Source organism: Aethalodelphis obliquidens, unplaced genomic scaffold (assembly GCF_003676395.1).
Source record: "Aethalodelphis obliquidens isolate GAN/ISIS:26980383/991018 unplaced genomic scaffold, ASM367639v1 scaffold74, whole genome shotgun sequence".
In the NCBI taxonomy this organism is placed as follows: Eukaryota; Metazoa; Chordata; class Mammalia; order Artiodactyla; family Delphinidae; genus Aethalodelphis; species Aethalodelphis obliquidens.
This window is the reverse complement of record NW_020838018.1, coordinates 745195-763527: the sequence shown is the minus strand read 5'-3', so window position 1 is coordinate 763527 and position 18333 is coordinate 745195. Positions and strand designations below refer to the sequence as shown.

Here is an 18333-nt window from a genome sequence, read left to right as displayed (position 1 = left end):
ACAGTACAGGGAATTCTCTGGTGGTCCAGTGGTTAGGACTCCTCGCTTCCACTGCTGAGGGCCCGGGTTCAATCCCTGGTTGGAGAATTAAGATCCCACAAGCCACACAGCATGAACAACAAAAAAAATTTTTTTAATAAATAAATAAGAGCAGTACAAATAAGGATGTGAGATTAATGATTTAAAGCAATGAACTTTTAAAATTTAAAATAACAGTTCCTTTAATATGGTGATGTTGTTTTATGTTCTCCCTGGATACATTATTTTTAACAGCCTTAGTCTCTGGTATTTTCTTTGGAAAAAAAGTCTAAAATGTTCTTAACTATCATTTACTAGGTAGTCAATAAATAAACAGCAATACTGTAAACAAATACCAAGACACTTCATTCAACTGAGGACATATGGAATTACATAGCCAAGGGCAAATAAAAAGCTGCATCCCGTCAAGATCCAAACAATTCAAGGATAAAAGCAGAGAAACAAGAATTAAACATCTATAATCACTTTCCTTGTTTCTTATCTCCAGAAGCTATAAATGGCTTTTCTTGTAGTTTCAATGGGAGAAAATGGTGACCAAGTACACAGCATCCAATCATCCTTCATTGCTGTAATTTTGTGTACTCATTTCCAAACAACTTGACTTAGTTATCTAATGTGCTTTAAGATATCAGCTCTGATAATGGTCTAGGCCAGTGCTTCTCAAACTTTGGCATGCATTGAATCACCTAGAGAGCTTTTGAAAAAAGATACCCAAGCCCTGCCCCAGAGACTCTGGGCTCCATTCCGCAGGTCTGGAGAGGGACCAAAGACTTTCTAACAAGCTTCCAAGTGCTACTGCTGCTGGCACCAGACCTGAGCTGATCCAGAAAAAACACTAATTTCTATCCATCCTTGTGCCCAAAAACGATAAACTGAGAGTGCAGAAAATATTTCTGTACTTTGCTCAATACTTTAAATAAGTTCTCAATGTACCATTCCAATTATTTGGTCATTAAGAAGAGAATTCCTAAGAACAAACTAGTGGTTACCAATAGGGAAAGGGAAGTGGGAGGGGAAAAATAGGGATAGGAGATTAGGAGGTACAAACTACTATGTATAAAATAAATAAACTACAAAGATATATTGTACAGCACAGGGAATATAGCCAATATTTTATAATAACTATAAATGGAGTATAATCATTAAAAATTGTGAATCACTATGTTGTATACCTAAAGCTCACATAATATAAATCAACTATACCCCAATTTAAAAAAAATCTGTTTTAAGACCTTTCATCTTTTATCTAGACTCCCTTGACTTAAGTTGACTACTGTTTCTCATCAGTAAATATCTTACTTTTATAGTCAATATTTAAAGGCACCATACTTCTTCAAGTTAAATTTTCAACCATTACAATTCTACTATGAACCAGTAAATGACTGCCACACACCATGTACTTTGGTGTATGAATTAATTACTGACCTCTTTCCTTATTCTATTTAGTATTGTGAGATAAAAGCAGTTTCCTTACTTTGTGTTCCAGCAGATTTCAAAAGAAACTATTAAGGCAAATAATTATCTTTCTGCAAAATGCATACCAGCAAGTCGAGAGAGAAAAAACTGCTTCTCTAGTACTTGTTGCTTGATAAAAGTTCTACAGCTGATACGGTCATTCCCAGCTTAAACTGGCAATATAAAAACAAGATGGAGAAAGTCAAGTTTTCCATCCAAATCACTATGGTTTTTTCATTATTTTGTCTACACAGTGTACACCCTGAGGATATCAGAGATGTCCATGGCAAACATCCAAATGCCTCAAGGGTCTTCCAAAGCACTACTCACTTTCACTGGTGTTAATAACAGTTACTGGCAAATTGATTAAAAAGTATTACATATTTGACCAATTTAAGATTGTCAATACCATGGATCATTTAGATGCTTGCTCCAACTGTTATCTAGTCTGTGTGTTTAGGACAGAAATAATATATTTTTCAGATATGATACAACAAAACATACAGTTCAGGAAATAGAATGTGGTAGTTAATATGGGCTTTAGAATCAGACTGTCCTATTTCTGAATCCTGGCTCAGTCACTTCTTGTATGTATGACCTCAGACAAGTTACTTAATCTCTCTGTGCACGAAGAATTCATGGTCCCTACCTGACAGGGATGCCATGAACACTAAATGAGACTACACCAGGGACACAAGGAGGAGGATCATAGTCACAGTTTTGGTTGGTGACTCGTATTGGTATCTTATAAAATGAAAGAAAAACATTCCCTGGAAATCCTCAACTTAGCATGTAACAGCTCCTGATCCATTTTCTAAATGTACATTAGTAGGAAATACACCAAAGCCCAGTCATACCTTCCAACAGTACCCTGAAATGTAAATCTATCCACTATTCCAACTAGGAAGAAAAGAGCCGGATTTACATTTGAAAACTAAAACAAAGAATCACTGTAGCTAAATTCACCTTACATGTCCCCCAACTACACTTCCCTTCAAGATGTAACTTCAGTGCACATTTCCCAAATAACCTCCTGGGAAGCCAGGAAAGGCTTGTCCACCAGCTTGTCCCCCAAACACACCAAGGACTCTAGCCCGCAAGAAGTACAAAAGTTTGTTTCTATTTACTTTAAAAAATGAGAACAAGACTCAGCTACACAACGTTTCTGGGTGCAGAGGTACTGCTCCAAGCACTGGAGACCTGATTACCCGAATCCCCTAGCACCCATGGGGACGGTAGGTGCCGTTCTCAGGACGGTGGCTCTGCCAGCATTTGTTTCCTGGGAGTTCCTGTGACTCTCTCAAGCAAGCAGAGGCATCTGCACATGGAGTTATTATTGCTCAGTCTCCCTGTTCCAACACGGGAAGCGAGAGGAGGCATGACCACGGGTCAGTGGCTGCACATGAGGAGTCCCAAGTGCCTTACTTTCTGGAGAGCCACAATGGGGGCAGGCAAGGAGAGTGAGGCTCCAGTTCTGCTTTCCTATATTTGTTTGCTATAAACACTTCATCTGTAGAAAGGATTCTATGATAAAAAGCTGAAAACCTTGTTGTTCTAGTCCAACACCATGACTTTACATGAGTTAAGCAGAGCACCAGGCACATGAGGGAACTTGGTAAGGCCCACAGCTAAGCCAATGGGGCTTCCCACTCCAAGGCCAGCCTCTCCAACAGCCATTATTCCCACTCACCCTTCCAAGGACACCTATTAACACCTTTCACTTGTGAAATGTGGAAACTTTTGTTTCAGTTTTTTCCCATCCCACCCATCTTCAAATTTGCACTGAGATTAGAAAAAATAGGAAAATGACTGATAACTTTTCCTTTCATTTCAACTTCTCCCTTTTAATATGTTCAAAACGTCTACCCTTTAAGTGAGACAAGCACACCTCATATTAAAGCACTAGATCAAGTTCCCTGCATCATGCAACATACAGGATGAGAAACCCTTTTAGCTGTACACATATGAACTTCAAAAATTGAACAGGTAGGTATTTAAGCCTTGTGTTTTAGGGGAAAAAAGATGAAGAGTTCCGGTTTTGCAAAGTTAATGTGTAATTTACTTTCAATTCCCACTGTATTTAAGTTTTTTTTCATTACCTTCTATTTGTGCCAAGAGGTGGTGTACCATTTATGGTAATGATATGATAATTAGTGGAGATATATTACATAAATTATCAGATTACTAGATACGGCAGAAGATGTGAAGGTGATGGGCAAATAAATGAAATTTGAGAAACGCTTTATCAAACCTCAGGACTTGCCTTATCTTCATGTTTTTACTTTCCAAGTCATTTCTTAAACTGAATATCACAAATATTTACATTACATATACAAGTATTCGTTTAAATAGAGACATATTTAGTTTAATCACCAACAATTACTCTAAGGCACCTTTATTCATCCAAACCTTCCACAAAAGCTCAGAGGACTTACACTCTTTGACCACTACAGTGCGGTGACCAAGAGGTGCAAGCATTTCAATATGAGTAATTTGAAAATAATTGCTATGGGGAGTCTTAGGAGGTGCTAGGGTCAAGGAGAGTCTTCCATATTTAACAATCCATGATTAAGACTCATACAATCATAACTGATTTGTTAGAGAGGGTTCCATGGTACAGTAGCCGTCACTACTGCACAGTAGTGGATACTTGTAAAATCTATTAAATAAAATACAGTACCAGTGGATATTGTTATTTAAGATAGTATCTCAATTTTCTTTTTGGACATAACTACATTACACACAAAAGAAGATTTCAGGGAGGAAAGAAGTTGCTTCTACTCTCTAGTACCTATAGAATTTAGGATTTATAACACATTTGTCACTTAAAATTATCTTTCAATATACTTATGCTTTCTCTAAATTACAAGCTCCTCATTCATTTGAAAATCTTATAAAGAAATGAGTGTGCCTGGCAGAGTGCTAGCCAGGTCCTCAATGCACAGGGATTAGATAGCACACCACTACTCAGCATGCAGCAAGGCTATATGTGATGCTGGCTGCTGTGAGGCAAGACCTGCTCATACAGGGAGAGGGCCTCACATAGATGACCTCATATCTCATGTAACCAAAGGCCACAATTTGCTATCTAAAAAGGCAAGTTTCAGAATTGCTTACTTGTGGGATGTCCGTTTCTTCATCATGCTTGCAGATACACCAGCATGGCCTAAAAGAGAAGTGAGTATGAGTCAACGAAAACTGAATAAAAAATAGTTCAAACTCAGGAAAAAGTTAACTTATGAAAAACTGCTATATAAAGTATGAAGTTAAAATAAACCACAAGGGAATTCCCTGGTGGTTTATGGTTAGGACTCTGCGTTTCCACTGCCGAGGGTCCAGGTTTGATACCTGTTTGGGGAACTAGGATCCCACAAACCACAAGGCGTGGCCAAAAAAACCCACAAACAGCCAACATGTAACAAAACCATTTGTTTACTTATCTTTTAAATAGGAGATATAAGGGATTCTGGGAAGATAAAATGACAGAGACAGCAGTTTATCTCCCTAAATCAGCCATAAAACACAAAACCAAAATCACACGGACAAAAACTACAACAAAAAATGACAATCCTAGTCATAAAGAACTAAAAGGTACAGAACTTGTCTTCCTGCCACAAACAACTAGAAAATGGGACAAGAGATATGACATATCTGGATCCAAACATCAGGACAACAGGCAGCAGAGGACTATGGAACCAGGGAGCAGAAAACCCATGCAGAGGTCCCCACACCAACCAAGTGCATCCCCATAACAACTTGTGGATGACGGTTCATGAAGGGAAAACCAAGAACACTGTGGTTCTGCTACAATGAGAGTCAGATGGGAGTTGCGGAGGGAGAGGTGGCTGGGAGTTGTGGATCTGAGTGCTGGCAAGGAGAGAGATCTCAGAGGGAGCTCCAAACATCTGGAAGGAGAGGGGTGGTCTTAAGTCTGGCTAGATATTAACCTGCAAAGGCATGAGGGTTGTTCAAAGTCCATCTAGCCACCTCTTTGAACACACAGGGCAGTCAGTAAAAACCATAAAAAGATAATCCATTAACCAGAAGGATGAAGTAGCCCTAAGAATAAAAGCTGCTATAGACCCATCCTAGCACCTGCTTGCCAAAACAAATTCCAATATTCATTAAAGGACATCAATAAAACCCAGTGCTCCACAACACACTTCAAATGTCCAACACCCCAACTAAAATTATTAGACCCGTGGAAAAGCGGCAGACTGTAACCCCATAACCAAGCGGGTTATTACCAAAACGATGTAATTAGCAGGCAAGGATGTTAAAAGAACTATTAACAACTATGCACAAATAGCTAAAGGAAGACAAAAACACTTAAAATAGAAAAATGGGGGTGGGGTGGGGAGAAGAGAATAAATAAATGAAACTGGTGATAAATACATGATCCAAAATGAAAGAAAAAAAATCACTGGATATGATTAATAGCAGATTAGACCCCACAGATAAAAAGACCAGTGAATGTGAGACATTGCAGTAGAACATATCTAAAACGGAACACAAAGGAAAAAACTGGGGGAAACAAACAGCCTCAGTGACTTGTAGGACAATATCAACTAGCCCAACATAAATGAAATGCACTCCATGAAAGAGAGGACCAAGGGGTGAAGGAAGAAAAAGTCTGACAAAAATAATGACAAGAAGTTTTCCAGATGTGGTAAGTATATAACCATGGAGCCAACAAACTCAATGAAGCCAAAGTAAGATAAAGACAAAGGAAAAAACGACACCAAGGCACAACCTAATCAAATTTCTGAAAACCAATGATAAATAAAATATTTTAAGCAGACAAAGAATAAAGACACCTTAAATTTAGGGAAACAGAAAATACTAGCTCCAGATATGTTGTCAGAAACAATGTAAGCCAGAAAACAGTGGAATAAATCTTTAAGGTGCTGCTAAGATAAACAAAATAACCTACCTGTGGATTCAGAATACTATAGATAGCAAAAATCTTTCCAACCCAACAATATTGATAATTTCATTAAACATAGTCTAAATGAATCAATTAAGAGACCATATAAAGAAGGAAGAGACAATTATTAACATCAGACAAAGTAACTTCAGGACAAAGTTATCAGGGATCAAAAAGGACATTCCAAAATGATGAAAGGATCAATCAAGAAGCCATACCAGGGAGTTCCCTGGTGGTCCAGTGGTTAGGACTCCAAGATCTCACTGCCGAGGGTCTGGGTTCAACCGCTGGTGGGAGAACAAAGACGCCACAAGCTGTGAGGGCGCGGCCAAAAAACCAAAACAAAACAAAAAAAGGGAAGCCATAACAATCTTAAATGTATATGAACCTAATTATAGAATACTGAAATATATGGACTTCCCTGGTGGTGCAATGGTTAAGAATCCGCCTGCCAATGCAGAGGTCACGGGTTTGATCCCTGGTCCGGGAAGATCCCACATGCCGCAGAGCAACTAAGCTCATGTGCCACAACTACTGAGCCTGTACTCTTGAGCCCACGTGCTGCAACTACTGAAGCCTGTACACCTAGAGCCCGTGCTCCACAAGAGAAGCCACCATGAGAAGCCCGTGTACCACAACGAAGAGTATGGTACAACTCTGCAACTAGAGAAAGCCTGCGCACAGCAACGAAGACCTAACGCAGCCAAAAATAAATAAATAAAATAAAGAACACTGAAATATATAAAGCAAAAACTGACAGAATTCACATGGAAAAGTGACATACTCATAATTATATTTAAAAATATGAACGCTTCTCAGTAATTGATATAACAAGTGGCTAGGAATATCAGAAAGGATATAAAAGACCTGAACATCACAAACAGCCAACTAGGCTTAGTTGACATTTACAGAATGCCAATCCAATACTGTCAAAATAAAGATCTCTTCCAAGTTCACATGGGACATTAACCCAGATACACCATATGCTACTCAGAATACAAACCCTCAATACACTTAAAATAACGTGAAATCATACAAAGTATGTCCTCTAACTATATCAGAATCAAGTCAGAAATAAATAACAAGGTATTTGGAAACACCCCAGTGTTTGCAAATTAAACAACAATCTTCTAAAACTTCACGGTTCAAACACAAAATCACAAAGAAAATTCAAATATTTTGAATAAAAATATGAAAATGAAAACAATCTATCAATATCTGTGGAATGATGCAAAAGCATGCTTACTATATTGATCAAAATTCACGCTAAGTAACAAGATCCACCTGGGTGGAGCAAGAAGGCTTCTGGGTTTTCTGCAAAGTTCTCTCTCCTTGGGCTTACATTAAGACATGCAATTTTTAGACATAAATTTCTGTACTTACATAACATTTACAATTCTAAGAAGTTAAATGAAAAAGGAGATATATGGTCAATTGGTCTGTGTAAGATTGTCCATTCTACTTCATAGATAAAAACAGTGAGACATTACCCCGATTGCTTAGAGAGCCATTCTCCCCCACTTTCACCTAGCATGCTTATATATATACAGTGCATGAAGTGGGCAGCTCATACATGAAGATAAGATACAGACTGAACAGAGAGCAAATCTATCCAGAGCATCCCTGGAACATCCCTAGGCTTACAATAGATGCGTATAACGATATAAAAAATGCAAAAGTAGACGTGAAAATACAGGATTCGATCAAGATGTACTGGAATTGTACCTGGTGTCAGGATCCCCTCCTTCCCTTCACCACTAACTATACAAGGAAAGGGCAGCTGACGTTAGCATTTGGTACACCCCGGGTCTAACACCCACGCGGCTCCCTGCATCCTAGACACTTAACAGGCACCAGACATCGCCACACTCCCCACAAAGCTGACTTTCCCATTTAGATGAGTACCGTGACAAAAACAATCTTCTGATCACTCAAGAAAAGGTAAGCCGTTTGTAATTAATCCTTAATTCTTAAGTATGAACGGACAATGATCAATAGTCAAACAAAACAAAAAAACAAACAAAAAACCCAGTGGTATGAGAAAGATAAAAATAAGCATCACTGTTTGTAGTTCCAAGACCTACGAAAATTAAATAAAAGAACTGGTATCCTCAGGAAAACTGAAGATACTATAGTCATAAAATGGGAACAAGTGGCTATAAAAAGGGACAACAAGAGCTCTTGAAAATTAAAATAAATGAAGAGAGAGAACTTTCCATTTCCAGTCCGGCATGTTAGGAGCTTGGAAGTTACCACTCTGTCCTAACAAGGGCTGAACAAGCTGAAAAATCAACAACTCTTCTTAGATTGGTGAGAGAAGTGAGGTTACAAGGAATCACTGTCCCCAAAATTGGAGACACAGACAAGCCGATACAGAGAATCACAATTCATGGTAGCAGAATCCTCTGCAGGAACCAGTACCTGGGTAGGAAAACCTGAAAGGCAATTGACTAACTGCTAGAGGCTTGATGTGGACAAGTCTGAAAAATAAAAACTCCAGGGGACCTAGTCATGGGAAGGAAGGGGCTCCACATTTTTTTAAGTTTTACCTCCAGAAGCACCATCAGGTTCTCACAGTGAAGAGCAGAGAAAAACCCCCTTATGCTTTCAGCAGAGGGAAGGGAGAAGTACCCTTTTTGAAATACACCAAAGTATTATGTTCTTAACAAGGCCTGACCTTGAGAGAAACTATTTTATTGGAGCCTTACTGTATCAGGGCCTAAGTGACCAGAGGGAAGGGAAATACCCAACTCCAACTCTCTAGCTGTCCCCTGGTGTGACAGGTATTTCAAGGCTCAGCCCCCTAGCCACCCTGTAGGACACAAGAGGGGAGGAAACTGAGGAGCACAAGTGAAGGTCACAGCCCGGTGAGGCAGACTCACTGAAGACTAAAACCTCATCACAGAACTACATAGTGTATCTCTCCCTCCCACACCACACCACCATATCACTTAAGGCTCATTTACCAGAGCTCCTTTTACCCAGAATATCATGTCTGGCTTTCATCAAAAACTGTGAGGCACAGTTTGAAGAGACAGAGCAAATACCAGAATCAGACTCAGATATGGCAGTGATGCTGGAATTATCCAACTGAGAACTTAAAATAACTATGAATAACATGCCAAGGGCTCTGAGTGGCTGAACCACACTGACTCTTCTTTGTCATCTCCATCCCACGCCGTCTCCCCTTTCTGCATGACTGAGCTTTAGCTTACTCACAAGAAATGCACCCAAAGCAGGTAAGTTTCCTATCAACTTTTACCCTTGCCTTCACCTGATATGAAAACTGGGAGAGTATCTTTTGCTTATGCAGATGGTTAGTGGACATGAGACCCCTGAGGGGGGGAGGAAAAACCCCAGTCCCATCTGTGTGGGTGTGCTTCTCCCTTAGTAATCAGATTCCATTTTTAGCTTTGGCTCCTTTAAATCCCCCTATACTCCTTTTGGTGGTATGGAGTGCAGCTGCAAACACCTATGGATGGTCGTCCAGCTGATCCTGCCTGTGTATAAGTCACCCCACAATAAACTTCATAATTGCACTTTATGACCGCTTCACTTTTTAGTCTCAAAGACTAAAAAAATTAAAGAACCATATAAATGGACAGATATTCCATGTTCATGGATAGGAAAAACCAACACTGTCAAGATGTCAGCTCTTCCCAACTTGATATGTAGATTAAACGCAATCCCAATCAAAATCCTAGCAAGTTATTTTGTGGTTATCAACAAACTGACTCTAAAGTTTATATGGAGAGGCAAAAGACACAAATAGCCAACAGGATATTGAAGCAGAAAAACAAAATTGGAGGACTGACATTACCTGACTTCAAGACTTGCTATATAACTACACTAATCATGACAGTGTAGTATTGGTGAAAGAACAAAGAGATCAATGGAACAGAATAAAGAGCCCACAAATAGTCACCCATAAATACAGTTAACTGTTCTTTGACAAATGAGCAAAGGCAATAAAATGGAGAAAAGACAGTGTTTTCAACAAATGGTGCTGGAACAACTGGACATCCACATGTAGAAAAATGAATTTAGACACAGATCTTATATCCACCACAAAAATGAACTCAAAACAGATCACAGGCCTAAATGTAAAACAAAAAACTATCAACTATAAAACTCCTAAAAGGTAACATAGGAGAAAATCTAGATAACCTCAGTTATGTTGAGAACCTTTTAGATACAATGCCAAAGGCAAAATTCATGAAAGAAATAATTGATAAGTTGGACTTAATTAAAATTTAAATCTTTTGCTCTGTTAAAGACACTGTCAAGACGATAAGAACATATTTGGGAAAGACATATCTGATAAAGTACTGTTATCCATAACATAAAGAGAACTTTTAAAATTTAGCAATGAAAACAAACTGATTAAACAACTTTTAAAAATTGAACCAAAAGGGCTTCCCTGGTGGCGCAGTGGTTGAGAGTCCACCTGCCGATGTAGGGGACAGGGGTTCGTGCCCCAGTCCGGGAAGATCCCACATGCCGCGGAGCGGCTACGCCCGTGAGCCATGGCTGCTGAGCCTGCGCGTCCGGAGCCTGTTGCTCCGCAACGGGAGAGGCCACAACAGTGAGAGGCCCGCGTACCGCAAAAAAAAAAAAAAAATTGAACCAAAAAACCTTTACACCTCACCAAAGATACAGAGATGGCAAATAAAAGTATAAAAAGATGGTCTATATTATAAGTCATCAGGGAAATACAAACTCAAAACAATGAGATACCACTAAATACACCTATCAGAATGGTGAAAATCCAAAATATGTATTGATAACACCAAATGCTGGAGAGGATGTGGAGCAACTGGAATTCTCATTCACTGTCAGTGGGAATCCAAATTTGGAAGTTTCTCACAAAACTCTTACCATATAATCCAGCAATTATCCTCCCTGGCACTTATCCAAAGGAGGTGAAAACTTACATCCACATAAAAGCCTGCACATGGATGTTCATAGAAGCTTTATACATAATTGCCAAAACTTGGAAGCAAGCAACAAGATGCCCTTCAGTAGGTGAATGGATAAATAATTGGTACTATATTCAGACAACAGAATATTATTCAGTACTGAAAAAAAAAGCTATCAAGCCATGAAAAGACATGAAGGAATTTTATGACTCCAACTATATGATATTCTGGGAAAGGCAGAACTATGGAGACAATAAAAGGTCAGTGGTTGCCAAGGGTTAAGGGGGAGGTAGGGATGAATAGTTGGAACACAGGATTTTCAGGGCAGTGAACCCATTCTGTATGATACTATAATGGTGGATTTGTGTCATTATGCATTTGTCAAGACCCACAGAACATACAACACCAAGAGTGAACACTAAGGTAAACTACAGACTTAGGATGATGCTGATGTGTCAATGTAGTACCTTCATTGTTAACACATATATAATTGAGTGTGGGATGCTGCTACTGGGAAACTCTGGGGAGAGATGGGGGGTATATGAGAAATCACTGTACCCTCTGCTCAATTTTGCTATAACTTAAAACTGCTCTACAAAAATAGTCTATTTTTTTTAATTCTTTAAAAAAAATAAAGAGGTACTAGACTTATTCTTTGACCATCAACACTGGGCTAGACAACAAGAGGTAAGTGATGCCTTCAAAACTGAGGTAAAATTATTTTGAATACAGAACTCGTAACCAGATAAATTACCAACTGGCATTTACAGTCATGTACGGGCTCAAAATTTAAACCTTAAACAAATCTTCTCTCAGCATTATTGGAAGATACTCCAGAAATTGAGAGAAAAGCACTGTAAACACAGAGGATCTGAGAAACCATCTTAGAAGTTCAGCGCAGCTTCTGAGAAGTAGGCTAAGAGACCCATACAGATGGGAGCAAGAGACAAAGGACTCAAGGAAGATTTTCTCCAAGAAGCTGACTCCACACAACAGAGAGTATAAGATAAATTACTCATACCACAGACAAAAGTTAGTATCTCTGACATTAAAAGAGCCTCTGAAAGTAGAGAAGAAAAAATGGGTGAGATAAGAACAGAAAAAGGCCAAAGAGGCATTTACAAGTAACACAAGATATGCAGCCTCACGCATACAACTACAGAGATACCATTCCCACCCATCAGATGGACAAAAATCTACACTGCTGACAACATACAACGCTGGTGAGACTCTGTGAGAAACACATATTACTTGCTGGTAGGAATGCAAAACGGTACAGAGCCCATTGAGGGGAATCTGGTGACATCTCACAGAATTACATATACATTTAAGATCTGATTCAGTTCTACCTCTAGAAATCTATCCTAATGGCACTGGCAAGACAAATGGACAAGGCTATTCATTGCAGTTATTATTTCTAATAGCAGAAGAGTAGAAACAACCTAAATGTCCAAATAACTGACTACTGAACAAACTAATTTGGTACATCTGCACAACGGAATACTGTTCAGTTGTAAAGAGTCATGAGCAATTTCTCTACATACTGCTAAGAAGAGGTCACCTATACATACTGTTAAGTGGAAAAAGCAAATAACAGAAGAGTAGGTAGGTGTGTATATATTCACTGGGCACCAATGTCAGTTAGTTGTCAATGGTGGGTTATATCACCCATCTGAGGATCACAGATTTTCCAGTGGAAAACAGAACAAGACCCTTTATTAGGGAGCTACATCTATTTGTTGATTGAAATGAGAAAAAAAGCCTAATTTACAAAATAAACTGTTTAATGACTCACCAAACCACTACTTAAACTGTACTAAACCATGACAGGCAAGTAAAACTATATATACTCAAACTGTTTTAACAAGCTCATTCAGACACATGTTCCAAAATAACCAACTTTTGACTTAACTTTGCATGGACTCAGATGTTCCAAGGATAAAGACCAATGTCTGTTCCAGCAACTCATTTGGATTAAAAACACCAATCCCCCTACACACCACACTCATTGCCTCCAATCCTATTAACTCACTCATTCTTCCCCTGTGAGCACCTTTCCCTCTTGTGAAATTTCCCTGGGAGGCTGTCAAGGTGACAGGCTCCCTGTTGATCAGCAATTTTAATTAGTCTGGCTTTACATGACCAGCAGTCGTCTCTGGGGGTGCCACTTCAACAAACAGAAAAAGAGTATGACTTTATAACTTTAAGGGAGAAATCAGGAAATCTGAGAGGTATTAAATACTCTCATCATACAAGCAGGAAATCTGAAAATCCATCTCTAAAGAAAACATTCACAAGAGAAAACATTCACAAATAGAGACGAAAAGCAAAGAGACACTAAGACAATCATAAGAGGTAGAGCTAATTCAAGAAAGGCTTTTTAAAAATGCAACTTACAGGGGCTTCCCTGGTGGCACAGTGGTTAAGAATCCACCTGCCAATGCAGGGGACACAGGTTCGAGCCCTGGTCTGGGAAGATCCCACATGTCGTGGAGCAACTAAGCCCATGTGCCACAACTACTGAGCCTGCGGTCTAGAGCCTATGATCCACAATTACTGTGCCCGCATGCCACAACTAGTGAAGGCCACGCACCTAGAGCCTGTGCTCCACAACAAGAGAAGCCACTGCAATGACAAGCCTACACACCGCAACGAAGAGTAGCCGCTGCTCGCCGCAACTAGAGAAAGCCCGCATGCAGCAACAAAGACCCAATGCAGCCAAAAATAAATAAATTACAAAAAATAAAAAATAAAAAAAAATAAGTTTCTAGAGAAGAGGGAAAAAACCACTGGACACATACAAAGGTTCAGAAATGAAAATGGCATACAGCTTCCCCAAATAGCAACACTGGATCTCAAAGACAATGAATGGAGCAATGCCTGGAAAATTCTGAAAGAAAAAGTTATTTCCAACCTAGAATCTTTTCCCTGCCAAATATAAAGCATGAGAGTAGAATAACAACAATGTTGATACAAGGTCCAAAAAAACTTCCATCTTCTATGTGCATTTTTTAAAATTCTTATTAGAGACAATTTCAGGAAATCTGAGAAGTGGAAAGTAAAGAATATGAATGAATCACTATACATTCCACTTGCAGCTTTAACAATCAACTCATTCACTGCCTACTCTTGAAACTTTTGAAGATGTACATGCTTTACCCAGGCAAGAGTACACACTAAGAGACAAAATGCATGGGAACCAGGAGGAAAGGAGAATCTAACATACAAAAGAGGAAAAAGAAATTCCAAGGATGACAATGTTGCAGCAGGTCGAGAGAATAATCAACAGATGAGAAAAGGACAGAAGGCACTAGGAAAAAATCCTCTAAGAAAAACACGGACAGATGGATTTGGCATGCAGGAAATTATACTGAGAGGAGCTTTATAGAGCTGTTGGAGGGTTTAAGAGACTTCAACTTGCAAAGAAACTTAAACAAATAGATAAAAAACTAAAGCAATCACTAAACTCCAGGAAAAATGTGCAAAAAAAATAATCATACTGCATTACTTGGCTCAAAAGTTCAGTACTTATGCAGTAATCATGATAGAAACAGTAAGTACCATTTTAGCCAAAACTTAGAAGGCTAAAGAAGTAGTAAAATTGTCCCTGTTTGCAGATGACATGATGCTATATATAGAAAGTCCTAAAAGATGCTACCAGGAAACTAGTAGAACTCATCAATGAATTTGACAGTTGCTGGATACAAAATTAATATACAGAAATCGTTTGCATTTGTATACACTAAAAACAAAATATCAGAAAGAAATTAAGGAAACAATCCCATTAACCACCGCATCAAAAAGAATGTATCTAGAAATTAACCCACCTAAGGAGGCAAAAGACCTGTACTCCAAAGACTGTAAGACACTGATGAAAGAAACTGAAGACAAACGATATACTGTGTTCTTGGAATGGAAGAATCAATATTGTTAAAATGACCATACTACCCAAGGCAATCTACAGATTCAATGCAATGCCTATCAAATTACCAATGGCCTTTTTCACATAACTGCAACAAAAAATTTTATTTGTATGGAAACACAGAAGACTGCCAATAGCCAAAACAGTCTTGAGAAAGGAGAACAGAGCTGGAGGAATCATGCTCCCTGACTTCAGATTATACTACAAAGCTACAGTAATCAAAACAGTATGGTACTGAAACAAAAACCGACATAGAGATCAATGGAACATGATAAAAAGCCCAGAAATAAACCCATGCACTGATGGTCAATTAATCTACGACAAAGGAGGCAAGAATATACAGTGGAAAAAAGACAGTCTCTTCAATAAGTAGTGCTGAGAAAACTGGACAGCTAAATGTAAAACAATGGAATTAGAACATTCTCTAACACCATATACAAAAATAAACTCAACTGGATTAAAGACCTAAATGTAAGACTGGATACTATAAAACTCCTAGAGGAAAACATAGGCAGAACACTCTTTGACATAAATCACAGCAATATTTTTTTGGATCTGTCTCTTATGGTAATGGAAATAAAAGCAAAAATAAACAAATGGGACCTAATTAAACTTAAAAGCTTTTGCATAGCAAAGGAAACCATAAACAAAATGAAAAAAGACAATCTACGGACTGGGAGAAAATTGCTGCAAATGATGCTACTGACAAGGGATTAAATTTCAAAATATACAAATAGTTCATACAGCTTAATATCAAAATAACAACCCAATCAAAAAATGGGCAGGGCTTCCCTGGTGGCACAGTGGTTGAGAATCTGCCTGCTAATGCAGGGGACACAGGTTCGAGCCCTGGTCTGGGAGGATCCCACATGCCGCGGAGCAACTAGGCCCGTTAGCCACAACTATTGAGCCTGCGCGTCTGGAGCCTGTGCTCCGCAACAAGAGGCCGCGATAGTACTAGAGAGGCCCGCGCACTGCAATGAAGAGTGGTCCTTGCTTGCTACAACTAGAGAAAGCCCTCGCACAGAAATGAAGACCCAACACAGCAAAAATAAATAAATTAGTTAATAAACTCCTACCCCCAACATCTAAAAAAAAAAAGGACAGAAGACCTCAACAGACATTTCTCCAAAGATGACATACAGATGGGCAACAGGCACATTAGAAGAGGCTCAACATGCATTAATTAGAGAACTGCAAATCAAAAGTACAATGAGGTATCACCTCACACCAGTCAGAATGGCTATCATCAGAAAGTCTACAAATAATAAATGCTGGAGACGGTGTGGAGAAAGGAGAAAAAGGAACCCTCCCCACACTGTTGGTGGGAATGTAAACTGGTACAGCCACTATGGAGAACAGTATAGAGGTTCCTTAAAAAACTAGAAACAGAGCTACCATATGATACTGCAACCCATGCACCCCAATATTTGTAGCAGCACTAATTATAATAGCCAAGATCTGAAAGTAACCTAAATATTTGTCAACAGATGAATGGATAAAGAAGATGTGGTACGTATATACAAAGGAATATTACTCAGCCATAAAAAAATAAATGAAATAATGCCATCTGCAGCTACATGGATGGACCTAGAGATTATCATACTAACTGAAGCAAAGAAAAGTATCATATGCTATCACTTATATGTGGAATCTAAAAAAATGACACAAATGAACTTATTTACAAAACAGAAATAGACTCACAGACATAGAAGACAAACTTATGGTTACCAAAGGAGACATAATGGGGGAGGGGGATAAATCAGGAGTTTGGGCTTAACATATACACACTACTATATATAAAATAGGTAAACAAGAACCTATTGTACAGCAGTTAGAATGATACTCAGTATCTTTTTTTAAAAAAAATCTCATTTATCTGTCTGTCTATCTGTCTGTCTGTCTATGCCAGGTCTTAGTTGCGGCAGTCGGGATCTTCATTGCAGCACACGGGATCCTTAGTTGTGTCAGGCGGGATCTTTCAGTTGTGGCATGCAAACTCTTAGTTGCAGCATGTGGGATCTAGTTTCCTGACCGGGAATTGAACCCAGGCCTCCTGCACTGGGTGCGTGGAGTCTTACTTAGCCACTGGACCACCAGGGAAGTCCCAATATAATCAATATCTTGTTAATAACCTATAATGGAAAAGAATCTGAAAAATAATACATACATATGTACATGTATACATACACAACTGAATCTGTTTGTTGTATACCTGAAACTAACCCAACATTGTAAATTAACTTTACTTCAATAAAAAAATTAAATATTGACTTCATTATTTAAAAAAAAAGGTTAACGGGAGAAAAAAGATGTTACATGAAAAAGCCGTCATCCTCCACAGGTTTCAATACATATCTAAATTTTTCAGATCAAGAGAAATTTGTGTACTCATTTACAAATTTTGAAGGTAAACAGCAAAATGAATGGAGTGCCTACTTTTTGATATAAGTCTTCGGCACTACTTGACATTTCACCCATGAATTTTTATTGATTTGATAAAAGTAAAATCAAGGTTTTAAAAATATTTGAATATAGCAAAAATAGTTGTTAATCTGAGTATTAGGCACATGGATATCTATTACTACCATTCCCTGTACCTATCAGTATAATGTCATAAAAGGAGAAAATTTGCAACCTTTGGTAAACTAGTAAAAATGGAGGCTAACTTTACAGGAAAAAAAAAATATGAAAAAAGCTTTACTGTAAAAAAGGACTTGCTGCCCAACGTCATTAGGTATATATAAACTACCACTTTAGTAACCAATTAAATTCCAACATATTTATATAAATAAACCTAAGTTATTTTAAAAATAGAAATCCCTGGAACTTCCCTGGTGGCACAGTGGTTAAGAATATGCCTGCCAATGCAGGGGACATGGGTTCGAGCCCTGGTCCAGGAAGATCCCACACGCCGCAGAGCAACTAAGCCCATGTGCCACAACTACTGAGCCTGCACTCTACAGGAGCCCATGAGCCACAGCTACTGAGCCCACGTGCCACAACTACTGAAACCTGTGCACCTAGAGCCCATGCTCCTCAACAAGAGAAGCCACCACAATAAGAAGCCC

The 18333-nt window shown here is 38.7% G+C and overlaps 1 protein-coding gene across 3 annotated transcripts in view; it reads right to left on the bottom strand.

The window, feature by feature from the left end:
- The window catches only part of SPIN1 (spindlin 1), a 65245-nt gene that overhangs the window by 21767 nt on the left and 25145 nt on the right, over positions 1-18333 (bottom strand). For all 3 annotated transcript variants that reach the window (XM_027092108.1, XM_027092106.1, XM_027092107.1), the window contains one exon: positions 4612-4660. In XM_027092108.1, the coding sequence (XP_026947909.1) occupies positions 4612-4637 (26 nt within the window). In that variant the 5' untranslated portion in view covers positions 4638-4660. The remainder of the gene's footprint in view (positions 1-4611; positions 4661-18333) is intronic.